The 21,694-nt window shown below is 42.9% G+C and overlaps 1 protein-coding gene across 3 annotated transcripts in view; it reads right to left on the bottom strand.

Annotated features, from left to right (window-relative positions):
* LOC122800798 (NAD kinase-like) overlaps nt 1–21,694 on the bottom strand; it is a 673,639-nt gene that overhangs the window by 528,951 nt on the left and 122,994 nt on the right. For all 3 annotated transcript variants that reach the window (XM_044070075.1, XM_044070074.1, XM_044070076.1), the window contains exons 2-3: nt 8,430–8,736; nt 416–499 (exon numbers count right to left, since the gene is read on the bottom strand). In XM_044070075.1, the coding sequence (XP_043926010.1) occupies nt 416–499; nt 8,430–8,731 (386 nt within the window). In that variant the 5' untranslated portion in view covers nt 8,732–8,736. The remainder of the gene's footprint in view (nt 1–415; nt 500–8,429; nt 8,737–21,694) is intronic.

Below are 21,694 nucleotides of genomic sequence, written 5' to 3'. Positions count from 1 at the left end.
TGCAACATAAACAGGACATATTGGACAGACAGACATGTTTCTCGGATAATTCCCATTTTCTAGAACAGGCTACCCATTCATGAGAAACAGAGTTTTCCTCTATTCCTATTTAAGCTCAACTTGGACCAATGGATGGGTAATTGGAAATTCACCCCAGTCTGGTTCCTATGTCTCTGTTGGACAGAGGCAGTCAGTAAATCATCCCCCTATAAATCAAACATAAATCAAATTTGTGGGTCACATTTGGGTTGAACAGCTAGGCTTTTAAAGGCTCTAGTTGTAGGTAGCCTAATGTATACCTATGAACCTATAAATAACTGATCCAAGATGTAAATTCTCAGCAAATAATACAGACTGAAGTTAAGTTATCTTCTAAGTAAAACACATATTTTCATTTGTAGAAGTGGATACATACATGACAGAAGAAGTATTTGGTAGAATGCAAGCTTTAGGTCCAAAATGCATTGCTGGGCATGGTCCATGAAGAAATCGGGCTCTCCTATTGGAAAAAAAGTACATTAACATAAAACAGTGTGCACTATACAAGATACATTCAATAAACTGTAAATCCATAACTTAATATATTTTTACAAACCTTAAAATTGTATAAATACCTAATCATATCACCCAACAGGGGATATTTGTTTTACAACCAAACAAGCAGCCTGTAGCAGGAAATAGCAAACAATAAAATAAACGCTTCAAGTAATACTGTCCAAAAATAATGAAAATGAAGAACAAAACCAGACTGGCTTCAATAGTAAAGACATTTTGTACCGTCACCAGTGCCCGAGAATTGAATTCCACTACCAATCCCAGACACATAAGGGGCAAGGAAAAATAGGAATTCATTGGATCAGATTATAAAGTGGTCCAGTAAATTGATTGGCGAAAAACAAATGTGTCTTACATCTTTATATTCAAAATGGTTAGAAAGAATAACTAATTCAATTGTAAAAGATGTGTCACATCCATTATGTTGTGAATTTCAGCTACTTTCATTGGGAAACAGTAGATGTTTCCAAGATGTAAAACAAAAAGTTATAAGAATAGTTTTGTTCCAGCAGCAATTACATATATAAATAATAAGCGTATTACATCATAAGAGATGTTTTAAAATCTTAATATAGCTTTAATTTCAGCACTGGCACTTTTTGGTTTGAATCAAGTGCAATACTGCCTGAGTAGGAAAAATTATAGAATGTTGAAAAATGTGCAATATACATTGCAGACTGATTTTTTTCTTCTTTTTTCTTGTTTATTGTACGTATGTAGTAAACGTTAAATGTTTATTGTTATGTTTTTTTTTCTTATTATTGTGTTTATGTGAATGATGAATGTTATGTCTGGACTAACGCTAATCTTGTGACTGCAAAAAGATTTTACCTACGGGTACAAATAAATGGAACTGAATTGAAAGGCAGGAGGTAGCATCAAGCAGCAGATGGCCTCTCACTTCCAAGGAAGGGGACAGTGGGAATTCTCTCCTAATGAGATCAGTCAGAGCAGCACAAATAGCAGCTGAAATGTATTCACGTGGAGTCATCAAATGTAATTTCGACGCACAGAAAAAAAAAAAAAAAAAAATCGATACACTTTCAGCGAACAACTCAACAATTTTGTTAATGTAGGGAGGCAAGCCCCCATCACCCTTCCCCACACCCCCAGACTTACATATACCAACTCAGAAGTTGCACGACAGTGGAGAGAAAAAAAGCAAACTCCACTGTAGGAAATAGTACTCTCTGTTTTTCCATGCTCCTGCTGAAGGATTCATGTTGAGTTATCGAAGGTAAGTTCACTGAATGGAAAAAAAATAAAATAAATAATGAAAACCATTTGCTGAAACCACCTTCGACAAAACTCAAGAATTTTGTTTTTTTTTGGGGGGGGGGTAAGCCCCTCAGCACTCCCTACAAACCCTGGACTTTGAGATACCAACTCCGAGGTTGCATAACAGTGGAGGTAAAAAGCAAATTCCACTGTCAGTGAAAGGAATTTCAGCGAACAACATGCACTATTTTTCCATTCGCCAAATTTACATTTGACAAGATGACATACTCCTGCTGAAATATCCTGAATGCATTTAATCTGTACATGCAGAATAATGTGCATATGTAAAGCTCCCAGACACAATGCATGATTTGACAGGCCAGTGAATAGAGGGATGTGAGATTTGGGGGTCTTCTGGTCTTCCCTACTCTCCTGGGATGATAAAGAGGCATGGCAAACTCAAACTTTTTAAATAGGAGGTACTTAGAAACATAGAGAACATAGGAAATACAGAAATGATAAACTAAGTTGGCAGGGAACTGGCAGACAGTGAAAAAAAACCAATATACAAGTTAAAAAAAGAATGAAAAAGTGCACGCCTTTGTACAATCTTTAAAGAGATGCATTTTATATGATTACCAAAATATTCATGTTTAGATGCAGTTATTGCTTTCTCACCAGCCTGAAACTAGCAGAAATACTTAAAGTACAGTTTTGTACCTACCATAAATGTAGATGTTCGAAGATCCACATTGCTGCAGTCCTAACACTTGGGGTAGTCCGCTGTCCCAGTCGGCCCGAATACCAAAGTATAAGGCTGACGTCGGTCAAGGCGCATTTGTCTGACATCAGGACGTCAGGGTACAAATGCGCATGACCGACGTCATATCCTCAGTCTTTTCTTGCCCCAGATGTCAGAAGACCCTAAAAAGATAAGGCCAAAACCAAAAAACACCAAACACTCCTGTACCTAATATATGTACAATATATACAAATTTACAAAAATAGAACCCCACTCACACAACCACCCCTAAACACAGAGGGGAAGGAGGGAGGGGAAATTGGACTGCAGCAATGTGGATCTTCGAACATCTACATTTATGGTAGGTACAAAACTGTACTATGTTCTTCATCTCACATTGCTGCAGTCCTAACACTTGGGTAGAATCCCAAAGCAGAGGTAAGGGAGGATGGCTAAACTATAATGAAGCAGGAGCTGCCAAAATGCCCTGCAACACAGCAGTGGCAAAACCAGCCCTGGATTTAGAATAGAGAGGAAGGTGGTAATGCTTGGAGAAAGTATGCACTGAACTCCAAGTAGCTGCCTCCAAAATATCCTTAGTTGCCACCCCCCTTAGAAATGCTGTTGAAGTGGCAGTAGCCCTCGTGGAATGAGGCCTAATCCCAGCTGGAATCTCCTTGCCATGATGGGAATAACAGAATGCAATGCAAAACCCAATCCACTTAGATATAGTTTGTTTTGACACAGGCTTGCCCTGGGAACTCAAAGCAAAAGAAACAAACAACTGCTGAGACTGCCTAAAATCCCCAGTCCTGCTTAAATAATAACGCAACTGCCTGTGTACATCTAAAGTGTGCAAAATCTTTTCCCCCTTATTTTGGGGATTTGCATAAAAAGTAGGCAAATGAATAGTTTGGTTTAAAGCCACACTAGAAACCACCTTAGGCATAAATGAAGGATTAGTACGTAATGATACCCTATCCTTATGAAAAATCAAAAAAGGTTCAACTGCCATAAGGGCCTGCAATTCAGAAACCCTTCTTGCAGAAGTAATGGCCAACAAAAAAGCAGTCTTCCATGACAAGTATTTCAATTCAGCAGTAGCCGCAGGCTCAAATGGTTGTAGAGTAAGTTTCTCCAACACAAAATTGAGGTCCCAAGCAGGAGTAGGAGCTCTACGTGGGGGTCTTATATTCTTTGCCCCTCTAAGAAATTGCTTGAACAAAGGATGAGAAAACAATGGTGGGTCACAATCATAGTGAGCTGAAATTGCTGCAGCATGAATCTTAATGGAAGAGAAAGACAAACCTTTGTCCAATAACTCAGTAAGATATTGAAGAGCCACACTCAAATTAGGCTCAGAAACATCCAAATCCTTTGCTGCACTCCAAAATAAAAATCTCTTCCATTTTTCTGCATACACTTTACGTGTACTAGGCCTTCTGGCTTCCATAATCACATTCAAAACTTGTTGAGGAAGTTGAGACCTGCTGTGGTTCAAAACAGAATATGCCAGGCTGTTAGATGAAGAGAGTGAAGCTTGACATTGAGGAGATGACCGTCCCTCTGAGACAAAAGGTGTGGAATTAAAGGTAAAGGCCATGGAGGCTTCCTTACCAGATTCCTCAGTAATGCGTACCAGTGTTGCCGAGGCCAATCTGGAGCTATCAAAATCATCCTTGGCTTGTCTTGTCTGACCTTTAGGAGTACCTTTGGGAGGAGAGGCAGAGGTGGAAAGGCATACACATGAAGATTTTCCCAACTGAACGAAAGAGCATCCACTTTCCAAGCTGTGTGATGAAACCTTTTCGTGCAAAACTTTGGCAGCTGGTGGTTTAGTGGAGAAGCGAACAGATCTATGTCTGGAGTTCCCCAGGACACTGTCAATTGTCGAAATTCATGAAGATCCAGTTTCCACTCGTGGGGATCCATGATTTGCCTGCTTAACACATCTGCTAAGGAGTTCTGTGCTCCTGGCAGAAACCTTGCCTGTAGATTTAGCTGCAAGCTGAGCGCAGTCTCCCACAAAATCATTGCTCGCCTGCATAGAGGATAAGAATGTGTTCCCCCTTGCTTGTTGATGTACCACATGACAGTAGTGTTGTCTGTTAGAATCAATACCTGCCCTGGAAGAAGTAACTCCTTGAAAGCCATTAATGCAAACTGGACTGCTAACATCTCCTTCATGTTGATATGTAGATGCTGTAGTCTGGCAGGCCACTTGTCTTGTATCCACTTCCCATTCAGATGAGCTCCCCAAGCTATGTCTGAGGCATCTGTCGTTAGAATCTGACTCGCCTCTGGCCGGGTCACAGAGAGTCTCTTGTTTAGGTGACATTCCTGAGCCCACCACAAAAATTCCTTTTGAATGCAAGGTATTATTGGAATGACAGTGTCCAAATCCTGGCAGTGCTGTGTCCATACATTTTTTAGATACCATTGCAGCTTCCTCATATGCAGTTTGGCATTGGGAAGCACCAGAATACAAGATGCCATGAACCCTAATGCTTGAAGGACTGTCCTTGCAGTCAGCACGGACTGATGAGATAGTTGATGGAAGTAAAGGGATAGACTCTTTTGTTTGTCCAGGGTTAAAAAGGCCATCTGGGCTGCTGTATTCAGTCTCACACCCAGAAAGCACATGTCTTGACAGGGTACTAGACTGGACTTTATTTCGCTCACAGAATACCCCAGGCATCTTAGCACTGCTATCACATATTCCAGATGCTGAAGAAGCTCGTCCTTTTCTTGAGCCAGAATCAGACAGTCGTCCAAGTAAGGATAGATTTGTATTCCTTTTAGCCTGAAAAAAGCTACAACTGGAGCCAGAACTTTTGTGAATACTCTGGGCGCAGTAGATAAGCCAAAGGGCAATGCAGAGAACTGATAATGTGAATTTCCAGCTCGGAAACGCAGATACTTCCTGCAACTGAGTCTGATAGGCACATGAAGGTAAGCCTCCTTGAGATCTAAAGTTACCATCCAGTGATCTTTGCCCAGCAGAGGTAAAAGCTGTTGTAACGTCAACATTTTGAACTTGGGAATGTCCAAATAAGTATTGAGGATAGACAAATCCAAAATTGGTCTCCATGTGTTCCCCTTTTTTGGAACTAGGAACAGGCGAGAATAAAATCCTAGGCCCCTTTCTGGCACAGGAACCGGCTGAATGGCCCCTATCTGGAGCAACAGAGAAATTTGCTTGTGAGCCTCTTTTCTTTGTATAGGAGGAATGTCTGGCATGCCTTTGAATGGAGGCAAGGTATGGAAATAAAACCTGTAACCGTGGTGAACGATATCCAATACCCATCTGTCTTGGGTAATAACACTCCAATTTTCTTTGAAAAGTGCCAGCCTTCCTCCCAAAGGTGCTGCCAGACGAGAAGGCTCTGGCAGCTGAAAAGGCAAGTCATTGGGTCTGCTTACGAAAGGACTGACCCCTGCCCTCACCAGAAGACTGGGCAGGCGAACTGCCTGTTCTAGGCCTAAAAGAACCTTGAGCTCTGCCCCTACCACGTCTAGATCTACCCCTAGACTGAGAATCATAAGAAGGATAAGTCCACCCCTTAGTAGGCCAATTTCTACTAAACTTTGGAGGCTGAACCTGCAAAAAATCTTTAACAGTCTGCATAGACTTAGCCTTGTCCTCCATTTTCTTTAAAACTGTTTCCACAGGCGCACCAAACAACACATCAGATTGTAAAGGAGCATCTAAAATCCTTGTCTTTACATGTTCAGCTAAATTCTGATCCCTCAGCCAGGCGTGCCTGCGAAGAACAGAACCAGTGGCTGCCACCCTCGAAGAGGCCTGTACAGCATCAAAACCACATTGCAAGGAATGCTTACCCACCTGTTCAGAAACATGAACCAAATCCTGCAACTCTTTACACTCAATACCTTCCGCCAGAGCATCTACCTTAGACTTCAATTGTGAAAGGAGATAATTTTGGTATTTCAACATGTGAAACTGGCAATTCAAAGCCCTCATGGCTAAAGTGGAAGAAGTATACACCTTTTTCCCCATCTATCCAAAGCCCTTGCCTCTTTATCAGAAGGAACAGGATTTTTAACAACAGAAGCCTTAACCCCTTTAGGGCCCTGAGAAACAGTTTCTGGGTCTGCCCTAGGACTCTTAAAAAGATACTTATGAGCTTCAGGCACTCTATAATACCTGTCCGGTTTAACTGGGGCAGAAGGCAAAGAATCAGGGTTCAGGGAAGCCTCTGCAAAAACATCCTCTACCACATCCAGAACAGGAGGTATAGCTAAAGGCCTATGCTGGGGTAGAAACAAAAATTCCCTAAGCCTTTTCCTAGAATCAGAGAAATCATGACCTTCCCATTTAAAATGCTCCCTCATGGAATGAAGAGTCTCTGAAAAAGAAAAATCCTCAGGAGGAGAAGCCGAAGGTGTAGAGTCATCTACATCAGAATCAGAAAAAGGAGGATACTCCTGCAAGTCTTCAGCCGAAGACTCAGAAGCCTCCGAACACTGCTCAAAACTCTCAAGCTCAGGTTCCACCCTAGGCCTCTTATCAGGGGGGGGTAAAGAACCTCTAATCATAGTAATCAAATCTTCTGCCATTTTAAGCATATGTTTCTTAGGCAGAGACCCTGAAGAACTAGGGGAGACCCCCACTGAAGTTAACCCTGGCCGGCCTCTAGAAGGAGCCTTGGAAACAGAAGGGGAGGGCCTAACCACCTTAGGAAGGGAGGGGAGAACAGCTACCTGAGAAGCCCCTTCAGCCTGGCCTACCTCCTGAGAGGACACATCTTGTAACAGTAAAGTCTCTCCCTGAGAATCCAAAGGAACTTCTGGTAGAACCACCGGCTCCACCGAGCCCTCTAAAGAACCGACGTCCGGGACAGACGGTTCTTCTACCCTAGGCTTCGCTGCTTTGTCTTTGCGCTTTTTAGACGAAGCGGGCGTCGGAGCATCCGACGGCATGTTGTAATTACAACGCTTCCCAAAAACTAACCTGGCACAATCTAATCTTCTCTTAATAGTGCGTTTGTTAAATCTAGCACAAGAGCGACAGCCAACAACGTCGTGCTCAGGCCCTAAGCAAGGTATACACAATGTATGGTAATCTCTATGAGGTATCTGTTTCCCACAAGAAATACAGTTATTCACTTTTTCTGACATCCGGTTAAATACTGAGGCAAGAAAAGACAAAATATTCCCTAACGGGGTACTTAGCCAACTTTGATTCGGTCTGAAACTCCGACTTCAGAAAATTTCAGAACGCCAACCTGCACTCGCAATACTGCTTCTGCATCGGACCATGCAGCAAAAAAGACTGAGGATATGACGTCGGTCATGCGCATTTGTACCCTGACGTCCTGATGTCAGACAAATGCGCCTTGACCGACGTCAGCCTTATACTTTGGTATTCGGGCCGACTGGGACAGCGGACTACCCCAAGTGTTAGGACTGCAGCAATGTGAGATGAAGAACATCAATCTTTAAACTAGAAAATGCATAAAGGAAAGACTGTAGTACTACATTACTGTAGCTGAGAGCTACTTATTACATAAAACTTGCTAGTGGAAGAAGTCATTCAATCAATATTTGGACTATTTCAAACAATGCACTATTTTAAAACATAAAGAATATAAAGTATATTTTCAGCAAAAAGATACAAAAGGTAACTGCATATAGCAGCAAGTTCAAACAGTAAGATAGTTAAAGTAATAATTAGTTATTAAAATAATTTTATGTGCTATAAAAAAAACAGATGTATTCACATGAACACCCAGGTTTGATAACCATGCAGAATTTTTATAACCCTAAAAATGTAGCCCTTAAGAAGACAAACTCATTAAGCTACAACAGAATGTGTAATTGCTTCCAGTAAAATCATTAACATCACAAAATGGGCTATTCGCTCTCTCCTGTAAAACCATATCTGACATACCTACACCCATCCCATATTGTGTTTGATGGTTCTGTATCATCTTGTCTTGAAGATATATTGCCTACAGCATGTTCTCTAGAAGATGCTTGGACTTTATCTTTTTCTCTGTGAGACGATTCATGTTCTTCATATTTCCGGTTCTGTTTTCGCCTTCGAGATATATGACACTTCTCTCTTTTTCCGTGGGATTCTTCAAGTTCATTCTGTTGTAAACTGTCTTCAGTCTTTTCTTGGACGATATCATTATCTGCTGACAGCAGTTCCTTGTCTTCACCTTCCAGTTGTTGTGTTTCTTTGCTCATTGTTTCTTAAAAGAAAGCAAAAACAAGAAACATTTTAAGATGCCCTATGAAAGCAAGAACTTTAAAGGATAAATGTTATATCATTGTGAAGGGCTCCTTTAATGCAAGCAACAACATGGTAAAAATGCAAAAAAATTAAGAGCAATGTTAAGTTATTCTATAAAACATAAGCTCAAGGGGTAGAATTGCTACAGCCATATATAAATGCATAGTTAGGGTAGGGAATGTGATGTATTCAAGACGACTGGGGTACAGTGAGGAGGGTAATTGGGACTGGATTTTTTTGTTGTTGTTGTTTTTTGAAAATTAAGAGAAAAAAACATTGTTATAGTGGTTTGTGCATACACAGATTGTGAATTAGAAAGCTGCTGCATTATAGGATTTAAATAACATAGTAAGAAAATTGAAGAAGCTATATAGTTTTGAAGTTACTTAAAATACAGTGCAACTAGCTATGCCACAAGCAATCCCACAGAAGATTCAGTTCCTTCCTGAAGTGATCCAAAAAAATCTATCTCAGTATATACTGAAACAGTGGCAGATTTACCAGGGGGGCTACAGCTCCCCCATTATCACCATCTCTCAACCATAGTGCTTTTGGCAGTATAGTCTATTTGTAACTTTCCCCGTTGTCTTTTGTTTAGCTTGGCAGTGTGTCTCCTAAAACTTGACTCTTTTGTGAAAATCAGTTCCTTTTTGGTTGGCCCTGACAATCCAATCCTATTCAGCAGCAATGTTGCTATGTCTGAACTGGAAGGTACCAACCGTGTGGTAAAAAATGTAATAATGTAGTCCTCCTTGTAAGTTCAGACTGCATTAGTGGCAGTCTCTGCTGACATTAGAGGAGTTGTTAAGCTAAGTGGAAAAGTCTACATTGCAAAATGGCAGTGAGGTGGGTCAGGGTAAAGGGACTTCAAGCATACTTGCTAATCTAACAAACGAAACAAAACATTAAAACAAATAAAAAAGTCAGAGAAGTTTTCCTTTTCAAGCATACCTCTTAACTATTCCTGATTTTGTGGAATGTCCCTGGTTTTTGCCTTATATTTTTAAGTCTAATCCTCATACACTGTGTGTTTTTTTTTAAATCTTTTAAATACTGTTGTCACTAAATAATGACAGAAATTTGGGTTTCAGAATTCATATCTTTCAGAAAAACACATGCAAATCCTGTTATTGTAGCAACTTTCTAAGTGCAATATTTAAAGCCTTTCCCTATTTCTGGGCCTATGTCCTCCGTTGCTTTTTGACTTTAGACCTGATTTTTGAGCTAAGAGGTTTGAAAGGGCACAGGATTGTTGCTGTGGGATGCACTATATAGTCCTGACCAGAGGTGTAGCTGGGGTGGAGCAAAGTGGCCAACTGCCCTGAGCACAAGGTGTAAGAGGGTGCAATCAGAAGATGCCAGTCAATTAGTAGTGAACTACCGCCATTCAGAAATGAATGCTGATAGTGCATTTGCAGTAAGGGCTTTAGTGCTCTGTGTGCAGTATATGGTGTTGTAAACGGTTTGCTACATGGATATTTTTTTTCTATTCCTCAACTTTGAGGGGATAACAGACTGGGGATTGCACAGGATATCACAATAGGGAGCTATAGCTCAGGTTCTGACAGGAGTGAGCTAAAGTAAGTTTTGGGGCCATAAATATGAGACAGCTTATAACACCACATATGAAAACAGAGAATTAACAAGTTTTTAAAAAAGAACTGTTATTGGTTTGGGTCCTCATGTAGTGATTACAAATATCATTACGTTGACTTAATATGTATGTCCCACTATTTTATAGGTACTTGGTGAAGAACAGAACATGGTGAATAAGTCTTTTTCTCAATAATCAGCTACCTGCTATTTGTTAGGAGGCTGATTTTAAGATTCAGATGTGGCTAGCTATGAGAAATGCAAATATAATGCCACATCTAGCTCATTCTTATAGGCAATTTGATTGCTGTGTTTGATTAAAAATAAATCACAGCACTAGATAATATACAATAGTAGAGAAGCACCGTTATTTTGCTTATGGCGAAAAAAGTACCCTGGTATGTTAACAACGTACCTGAAACACCCTAACAAAATGAACTAAATGTTTGGCAGTTGGCTTAGAGGATTAAGATGTTAAAGAGCTGTCTCCTGTGGTCCAGTGATGCAAGGTTTGATTCCTTCAGCCTCTACTGCCTCTGAGTAAGTCACTTAACCAGACAGTGCACCTGGGCTGAGTCTGAAAATGGTCAATGGAGATCAGTGCTCTACTCAGGAAAACAACCATAAATAAATAAATAAACAACTAGACTGCCATTAAAAATTAGAATTTCTCATAATATACAATGTCTTCTTTTCCACAATATAAAAATCCATGTTAAATTACTGCAATATATTTGATAATTATCTTTTTATAACTGAAACAGCATAATAGGCAACAATGCATACTTTAATGGCATTCATTTTACTGCAGGGCACATGCCAGCTATAATGCTTGGAAATGTATGTTCAGATGGGTCTGCTTTAGATACATTCCTGAGCATACATAAATACATAAATTCATAAACATCTGCCTGGAGAATACTTTGTCAGTGAGTTGGCCAAAGACCTATATCTAGTCACAAAATACTATGCAAAGCTTCAGATGAAGTAACAAAAGATACAATGAACCATTTTTTTTGTACTTTAAAATATGGTGTTTATAGCCTTAGATGCTAATCAGTTAGGTAGATTAAGCTGCATGCCATATGGTACACTTTTGTTCTACAGTTTAGGCTGATTAAAGATATCACTGTTGTTAGACCACATCCTCAGAGCCTCTGTATTAGTTCTCACCATCTTAACAAACCCATATATATATATATATATATATATATATATATATATATATATATATATATATATATATATATATATACATATATATATATATATATATATATATATATATATATATACATACATACACAAAAACACACGTCTCATAAAACTTTACAGTGGGGAAATACATCTGCAAAAGTGAAGAAATATGTTTTCAAGAGTTAGTGTGTTTGGAAGTACAACACTCTTAGCAGAAAAAAAAACATGCTTCACCTGCAATGCATTCTCCAACATCAAAAAACTTATCAGAAAAATTGGAAGCTTGGGATTTAGAGATGTGATTTATTCCTCACTGCAAGTGCATTACCCTTGGAGTCTTCTTTTAGAAAAATAACAAAATAGAAGCAATGAGAGTTCAGGACTTACTGTAAACCTAGAAATTATTTTCTAGGTTACTGTTGCCTTTCTACCTATTAACCATCAAGCCTTCCCTCAGTCAGACAGTGCCCATTCAATTCACCACTCCAAGGATTTCTCCCAGAGCTGAGATTAGAGTTGCCTGGTATGGGGGCATCATTCAGGCAACCACGTGGATACTTAGTGAGCTAGCTGATAAGCATCCTGGCAATGACAGCATTTAAATGTCCTAACGCCACCTGCTGGGTGGGGGGAACAAATGAGTCATATTACAGTGGTGGCTCAAAATACCCTCCATTTGTCAGTGCACACTTCAGCAACTTCCCTTTGAAGGCTACCACTCACTGGTGGTTTGGTGACCATAATTCCTGCCCCCCAGGCCATTCTTCCTCTGAAGGATACTGGCAATGTGTGCAGCAAGATCTGCACCTTCCACCTGCCCTAGAAGGAGGGCAAATCTAGAAAGAAATTGCAATTGTAAGATCTCATGCCTCTGTTTTTTTATAACTATAGATGCCTATGTCACTGAGCTGAAGAATAGAGGAAAAAAATGTGAATTTTGGGTGTTGCACTATCTGTTAGTAAGACACAGAATCATTTATGGTACAAAATGATTAGACAAGGGGTAAACATCTTTATGAAAAAACAGATCTGACAGTATGAAAAGCTGTGGACTCTTCCAAGATGGCTGCAAACTGATTTTAGCTCTCCCACTATGAAAACAAAAAATGGGATAAGGGAGCTAGGAAATTGTTAGTTTGGGTAAAGTTCAATTACTGGTTAGTAAGTATACTGCCTAGGTGCCAGCAAAGAAAAGTGGTCAGAAGAAAAAACACTCACTGGGAAGAATCCTGCAGTTGTTCAGTAAAAAGCACTTCAAGCTTCAGATACTAATCTATGAACCTATGAACCTATGTGGTACACAACAGATAGCGCACACAGACAAAACCTGATATTTTTGCTGTACTAGAGAAACTATAAGGAACAAACTGTATACATTTTATGAAACCACAAATAAACTAATGGGCTTATGCTCCAAGCAGGATTTGTTAATTTAAAGGGCACATTAGTTGTATATTCCAAACGGGAAACCAGCCAAGACCTATATTAGTAGAGAGATTATGCCTGCAGAAAAAGCTGATATTAACAAAACTGTGGTAGAAAAGAAAAAAGTATTAGAAATTGGACATAGCAGAGAGCTTGTGAAAAATGATTCCTTACTGTACACCAGGCAAAAGTGAAGCAAATTTATCCTAGAAATCAGGAAATGTTGAGAAGATTGTGTGGGATTCAAGCGACTGTAGCCAGCTGTCTTCAAAATAATTTTTCCTGTATGATCAAAGATATTTTGGATGCAGAACTGTCTAGGAGTAAATAAAAACATTTATCCAATGAGAATGCAAGCAGAAGGGGACTCTGCTTTGCATTCTTCTGAGAATAAAGCTCAAGGAGAGATCTTGCCAGTGAAACATTTCCATTGTTTCAATAGAAAATAATTGAGACAAAAAAGCACAGGAGCTGACTATGAAAGTCAGGACTATATTGGACTTGAACCAAAGTCTGGTGTTTGCAGAAAGAGGTGATTAGGAGGAAGACCAGAAACACTGAAATTAGTGAACAAAAGGGATACTACAAAGTATCAGTCATATTTGCGAACTGTTGCTTTTTAGGAAAATGTGGCTGAGAAAAACTGAAATTTTGTTTACTTTGTTAAACTTATGGGTGGACTTGAAAGCATATACCCCACTATATGTCATTAATGTTTAGAAGGACACTAAAGGGAAAAAGCAGTAACTGTAAGTAAAACACCTTTTGTTCTTATTGATATTTATATAAAACAGTTCATGACATATAACCTGCACATTATATTGCAAAGCAGTTTTATATAGGGTGCAGTCATGGTTATTTTAAATGTGTGGAAGTCTTTTCAATGTCTGTTGTATATTTCAGACATATTATGGTAAACAATTCTCTTTTTCTTAGTTGTAAGAAATACATGCTTTACACTAAAGCAAGATAAGAAACACTGGATAGAAGTAAATTTAAGATAACATAATACTGTGATCTTGGGATGCTGGGGTGTGGGGTGTAAAAGTGAACTGATTATGTTATATACAGAATTAAAATAATAAAGTCCCCTTGTTTTATAAGCATAGATATCTAGATCGGTGCCCTTAGATTAAGCTATAAACAAGTTTTTGTACGCAAATAGGCTTAAAAAATAAGGCAAAATACTAAACAGCATGACAAATGCAAAGTTTCTTGAATCTGCAAAGATATTATCTTGTTGTCTATTCCATTAGCAAATGCTTTCAGTGGGAAACATGTCTGTAACTGAAGGCAGCTGACCAATGGAATTTTGTACATTGGCTCCAGAGTGAAATTTACAAAGATTTCTTTATACATCTACACAGTTGTTAATTTATCTTTTCATTGTTGACTAGTTTTACAAGGAGTGGAAATGTCTGCAGGTATAAGCAATTCATCCTGAGAATTGTGAGCATTCCTTGCTGAGGGAAATGCACAATTTAACGTTTCAATTACATGATGTTCAGTAAAAAATAAAGTCTGAAATTATGGGCAGTGAATAAGAGAAAAAAGCCTTTCCAGCAGACTCAATACTTTAATGTATTTAATAGAACAATACAGAATTTAGTTTTATTTAAAGGTAGTCAGTGCACTTTATCTTAGGGTTAAAAGTTAACATTTTCTGAAAGCATTCAAGCTGTTTTTTGCATCTGGAAGGGGAACAGCTCTAGGAAAAGAACAGGCAACAATCATTGTAAGTAGGAACACAGGCTGTAACATGTGCTTTACCATGGATAACCTTAATTTTAGATTAAATAATGCTTATGAGTGCAGCTGTCAATTTGGGACAAATTGTTCCCATCTGGAGGGTTAAACTTCATTTGTTGAAAATATATATTTTTTGTGTTTGTGAAATTAATAGAGGAAGGGGGTATTCTTAAAATATATTTAGTTCTTTGAGGTTTTTCATTAACGCAATAAATCATGAAAATATGGCAAATTCAAATGGGGATGAGAAGGAATTAGAAGTTATGTACTCACCATAACGTTCCATCTGAGTAGGTGTATTCATTTGTCTGCAACCTGTGGGTTATGGATCCGATATCGGATCCGAACCGGCATGGTTTACCAGCTATGGATCCAAGCTCTCAGATCCTCCCCTCACCCATAATGCCCTGCTCTACCCTCATGACCTCAGATCGAGTTTGCCAACAGCAAAAATACCCTGAAAAGGGTAGCACATAATATGCAGGAAACTGAAAGGCCAGGGGGATAGGAGGGCGGGATGGTTGCAGACAAATGAATACACCTACTCAGATGGAACGTTATGGTGAGTACATAACTTCTAAATCTGAAGTAGGTGATTCATTTGTCTGCAACCTGTGGGACAGAGTCCCCAGCTACCTGAATCTTGGGCGGCCATCATGGAAGGATATTCCGGAGCACCGCGGAGCCAAATGATGCTCTACCCCTAGATGCAAGATCCAACTTATTGTGGGAAATAAAAGTATGAGATGAAGCCCACGTGACTGCTGCACAAATATCATCTAGAGGAATCCTAGCCTTAAAGGCTGCCGAGGTAGATACTGACCAGGTTGAATGGGCGTGTACACCCTCCGGTGCGGGCCTTCCTGAAGCTTGATAAGCCAATAAGATGCACTGTGAAATCCAGCGAGACAGAGAAACTTTAGAAATTGGCTTGCCCAAATTAAATTTAGCAAAGGAAATAAACAACTGGTCGGATTGCCTATGACCAGCCGTTCTGTTTAGATAAAATCTAAGTTGCCTGTGAACATCTAAGGAGTGAAGCTTGTATTCACCTTTGTTTTCATATTTAGGGAAGAAAACAGGGAGGTTAATGGACTGATTAATGTTTGCTTCAGAAGCTACTTTAGGAAGAAAGGACGGGTTGGTCCTGAGGTAAACGCAGTCCGGATGAAATACCAAGTAAGGAGGTTTAGCTGATAATGCTCGGAGCTCTGAAACTCTCTTGGCCGATGTAATGGCTACTAAAAAGGCTGTCTTGAAAGACAAGAATTTGAGATCCACCGTAGCCGCTGGTTCAAGGGGCGGTCAAGGCCTGGAGAACTAAGGAGAGGTCCCAAGGAGGAACCGCTTGTTTTACAGGGGGCCTGAGAAGGAAAGTACCTTTAAGGAAATTTTTACACAACTTGGCTGACATGAGTGGATTAGAGTCATGGCCAACGTGATAATGAGAAATTGCCGCCAGTTGTACTTTGACTGTGGAACTGCTGGCACCATCGTTAAAAAGAGTGGTTAGAAAGTCAAGCACTAAAGGGAGAGGAACCGTGAAGGGATTCAGGCCTTGCCGCTCCACCCACAAAGAAAACCGTTTCCACTTGCTGCGGTAGACTTTCCTAGTGGACGGTTTATGAGCTGCCACCATGATTGCCTTAACAGGTGACGAAATACTGGGAGTCCTGATCAAGAGTGGAACTGGAGCAGCCAAGCGGTCAGCTTCAGGTTGTCCAGGTTTGGAGGAGGTATGCAGGATGGGTGGGATATCAGATCCGGAATGGGATCTAGAATCCAAGGAGGATTCACCGAGTGAGACCTTAGAAAGGGGAACCAGATCTGTCGAGGCCAAAACGGAGCAATGAGAATCATTCTGCAACCCACCCGAGAGGCTTTCTGAAGAACTTGGAGCATCAGAGGCAAGGGTGGATAAGCGTACAGAAGACCGGGTGGCCAAGCATGCACCAGAACGTCTCTTGGAGAACCTCCTGGAGGGGGTATCAGAGCGAAAAAACTGTCGCACTTGGTGTTTGAGGGAGAGGCAAAAAGATTGCATGAAGGAGTTCCCCACCGTGCGAATATGCGTTCCGCTACTTGAAAATTGAGAGACCACTCGTAAGGGGTCAGAATGGTGCGACTGAGCTTGTCCGCCAGGATGTTGGACCGACCCAGAATGTGCGTTGCTATTAGAAAGCAGTTGGTGGAGATTGCCCATTCTCAAACTCTCATGGCTTCTCGACAAAGGGGGTAAGACCTTGTTCCCCCTTGCTTGTTGATGTACCAGACAACAGACATGTTGTCCGACTGAATCGCAATTGTTCCCAAGGGAAGAAAGTCCTGAAGTGCTAGCAACGCTAAGAGCACTGCTCTCATCTCTAGAACGTTGATATGCAGTAAGGTCTCTGTATCGTTCCACGTGCCTTGGACGGTCCGGCCCGCAAAATGCCCCCCCCCCACCCGAGGCAGGAGGCGTCCGTGGTCACCGTGGCGAGAGGGGGAGAAGCACAAAATGGGCGGCCTCCGTGGAGATCTGGGGAGTGAAGCCACCACAGGAGGGACCGCTTGCAAGCCTTGCTGATCGCAATGGGATGATGCATAGGGAGAGCAAGGTATGACCATTGTACTAAGAGAGTCCACTGAAGGACGCGCATATTGAGCCTGGCAAGAGGAAGAAGTGCTATAGCAGAAGCCATGGACCCTAGAGCCCTCAGGACCAACTCCGCCGGAACAGAACTTGAGTGGAGAATGGCCCGCACCTGGAGCTGCAGATTTTGAACTCTGTCCGCAGTGAGGAAGGCTCTTAAACTCCTTGTGTCTAACCTGGCCCCTATAAAATCTAAGAGCTGTGTGGGCGCCAGGTTGGATTTCTTTGTATTTATTGTAATGCCCAGAAAGGGAGCAAGATGGAGAAAGGAGTCTCGCGCCAATAATAGTAGATGCCTTGTTGGGGCGGTAAGAAGCCAGTCGTCCAGGTAGGGGAAGACCTGCACCCCCTGAAGCCTCAGGTGGGCCGCTACCACTGCAAATACTTTGGTGGACACCCTGGGGCTGTGGTGAGACCAAAGGGAAGGACCCGAACTGGTAGTGACTGGCTCCCAGCCGGAAGCGGAGGAACCTCCTGGAGCGCCTGTCCATCAGGATGTGGTAGTACGCATCTTTGAGGTCTATAGAGCACATCCAGTGATTTTCTCCCAGAAGGGGGAGAATAGATTGCAGAGTGACCATTCGGAATTTTTCCTTGGGGACTGTCAGATTCAAGAGAGAAAGGTCTAGAATTGGTCTTAGTTACCCCGTCTTTTTTGGCACTAAAAAGAACCTGGAGTAGAACCCTGATCCGATCTGGTCTGGGGGGACGGGCTGGATGGCTCTTTTCTTTAGCAGATGGCCAATTTCTGCCAAAGCGGCCTCCCGTTGACCGGGTGGAACGTCTGGGAGGGACTTCAACTTTGGTAAGTGAAGAAAAGGGATGCGGTATCCTCTGGATATGATTTGGAGAACCCAGCGGTCTGATGTTATGGACTCCCATGCCGCTAGGTGCCCCGAAAAACGTCCCCGACTGCCTCCAGAGTGGAGCAGCCGGGCAACCCCTCAGGGTTGCTGCGCGGGCCGTTCAGAGAAAGGTTCTCTGGACCCGAAGTTCCTGGGAGCCCCTCTGCCTCTAGGGCGGCGTCCTCCCTGTCCTCCTCTGCCACAGAAGGACTGGTTGTCCGGAGCAGGCTGGGATTGCTGCGACTTCCGGAACCACATCTTCTTCTGACCCTTTTGGTTCCTAGAGTAGGGCCTCTGGGGTGCAGAGAAGCGGATTCCGACGGCAGACAGCGTCTTCCGTCCTTCTCGCTCTGGGTCAAGGTGTCGCTGACGGTTTTGCCAAAGAGAGCAGAACCATCAAAGGCGTTGCAACGACGCTTTGAAGGGCTCAGAAAAATCGCAGTGACGGAGCCAGGCCTGGCGTCTAGTGACTAGGCCTGCCCCTGCGGCTCTAGCGGCGCCTTCCGTAGCATGGGAGAGTAGCCGCATAGAGGTATTAGTAACTGATCTAAGAGTGGCCATGCGGGTGGAGTGCAGCATCCTGTCCTCCTCCGACATGGACTCTGGGGGAGATGCAGCGTATTCTTTAATGAGATCTCGCTGCATCCTAATGACGTGTGCCAGGTAGTTCAGCGCCCTTACCGAGAAGGTCGCTGAACTAAACATCCGCTTCCCCAAGCGGTCCATCATCCGAGACTCCTTGCTCGGGGGATGGACTGAGGGACTCTCCTGAGCAAGTTCCCTCTTGGTGGCCGCCGCCGTCAACATGGCATCTACCGGAGGCCCCTTTCTCCAATGGGCACGGTCGGACAGTGGGCTGAGGATCCTATCGGGCCTCTTAGGGATTGGCTCCACGGTGTCCGGTTCCTTCCACGCCCTGGTGGTAATGAGGTCCACCAGGGGGTCGGCAGGAGGGGACACCCAAGAGGTAGATGGGCCCGCTTCAAATGCCTCCAAGAACACGGACTCGTCCGAGGAAGACTTGGGGCAGACCACCCCCCCCTTATACGGAGCATTTCCATGATGTCCCCAAATGAGACATCCTCGGGGGGTGACCGTGGGGAGCCTTCCCCTTCCTCCAAGTCCGTGTCTTCCGTGAGAGACTCGGGGGAGTCAATGTGCCTCCTTTTGCACGTATGCTTGCGAGGAACATCCTCTGGGGGGCTGTCAGAGGACTCCTCGCAAGCAGCAACCTGTTCCATTGGAGCAGCTTGGGGCACAGAAGCGGGCTGTCCCAAGGGCCGGATGGTGGAAGCCTGACCCAGTGCAGAGGGAGCGCGGGACGGAGCCGAACCAAATGCCGGGGGTCCGGAGACCCTCAACAGGGCCCTCTCCACTACATCAAATGCCGAAGGGGAGCCGACCTAGACCAAAGGATCCGACAATCGGCTCTCCCTCGGATCCGAAGAGTGGATCGGAGCCGGCGCCGAAGCGCTCGGATCCAAAGGGACAGTGCGCTCCGACACAGACGGCGCCGAAGGAGCACTGATCCCCCAGGATCCGAGGCTCGGATCCAGGCTCCGAGAGGTCGGATCCGATGCACTCGAGGGCAGGGTCGGATCCGAAGTACAAAGTACTATCGGCGCCGACCCACCCCCGGCTCCGAAGCTGCTTGGCTCCAGCTACTCCGAGCCCGGGTAGCGGGTCGGAGAAGGAGCAATCGGTTTGAAAAAGGGTGTTGAGCTCCCCCCCAGAGGGGGGGGAGGCAAGAGCACTCCCATCTGCATCTGGGCCTGGATGAACCTTCTCATCATCCGGTCCAGATCAGCATTCGAAAGGCTATACGTAGATCTCGACGAGGCTACCGAGGTAGGCCTGGAGTGCCTTCTCGATAGCCTCGATGGAGATCGGGTCTCCTCCTCCTCAGGTCCCGGTGAAAAACACACTGGAGACCGGAGCCGAGAAGGAGGAGACCGAGCCGACAATGGAGCCGACAACGGGGGAGAAGCCCGCTTGGCTGGCGGGGCCGAAACAGAGGTCTCGGCCCGCCGCTTATGGTACTTCTCCCTCCGGTCCCTTTTCTTAGCATCCCTCTCCTCCGAACCAGAAACGGGAGGTTGAGTCCCAGGAGGAGGAGGGGCGCCGCAGAAGGAATAACCGTGGGTACGGTTACTCCCGAAGGAGCGGAGGTCGGTGCCAAGTCCGGCGGTAAAAGGCCCGCCAAAACAAGCTTGGACCTCCGCTCCTTCAATGCCCTGGGGTTGAACCCTGCACAAATGGAACATCCAGATGTGAGGTGTTCAACCCCCAGGCATCTAACACACCGAATGTGGCCATCAGCTGGGGAAAGCTTATGGCCACACTCGGAGCATTTAGAAAAAATAGATTTGGGTTGCTCTGACATCCCAATCTATAACAGTAGTTACTAAAACTAAAAAGTAACTAAAGAACACAAAACCACTCACAGGCCCAACACACACACACTACGCAAACAGCGAGGGGAGGGATATAACTTTTAGATTAAACTCTAAAAAAAGTAAATATACCAAAGGGGAAACCTATACTTTCACACAAAAAAACAATAAAATCTCTTAAATTTTGCAATTTAAACACTGAAAACTAGCACTTAGCTTGAGAGCTTGAGAAACAATCCGGTTACCATGCGCGGCAAACGAGATCTGAGGTCATGAGGGTAGAGCAGGGCATTATGGGTGAGGGGAGGAGCTGAGAGCTTGGATCCATAGCTGGTAAACCATGCCGGTTCGGATCCGATATCGGATCCATAACCCACAGGTTGCAGACAAATGAATCTCCTACTTCAGATCAACTATATAAAAGACAGTGTGTAAAAGAAAAAGCTGAAAATACACATTCAAAAAATTAATGTATAATACATGGGAACAATAGCTTTTTAACATAATGGTTAGGGTCTATATTATATATTCAAAGTTTTAAAACTTCGAACCTCATATGCTCGACAACATATGAGCGAAGTTTGAAACTTTGAAAATATAATAAAAAGTTAAAAAAAAAACTTACCTTAACAATCTGAGCAGGGGGGCAAGCCCCTCCCCTGCACCCACCACGTGGGGAGCCGTGCCCCCCACACCTCCCTACTTAAATATACCAACTCTGAGATCGCACTTCAGTGCAGAAAAGGGACATTTTGCCATTCTGCACCATATGGAGCCATTGCTTTTAACCTTTGAACTTTTCAAAGTTTGATCATATGGTATCGACCATATGACATTCAAACTTTGAAAAGTGCGTAAACTTCCAAAAGAACAGAAAGACGAACAAACTGGTCACCACAAAAAGTTCGGAACAAATGGAGAAGTATAGCCACTCGTTTTCTTAACGCTCAAATTTATTAAAAGCACAAATACATCCAGCGTTTTCGCGTCCTGTATCAGGAAGCTTCCTGATACAGGACACGAAAACGCTGGATGTATTTGTGCTTTTAATAAATTTGAGCGTTAAGAAAACGAGTGGCTATA

The sequence above is a fragment of the Protopterus annectens genome, chromosome 4.part1 (assembly GCF_019279795.1).
Source record: "Protopterus annectens isolate FY-2018-M chromosome 4.part1, PAN1.0, whole genome shotgun sequence".
Classification (NCBI taxonomy): Eukaryota; Metazoa; Chordata; order Ceratodontiformes; family Protopteridae; genus Protopterus; species Protopterus annectens.
Note: the sequence above shows the minus strand (reverse complement) of the source record. Positions and strands in the feature narration are given on the sequence as shown.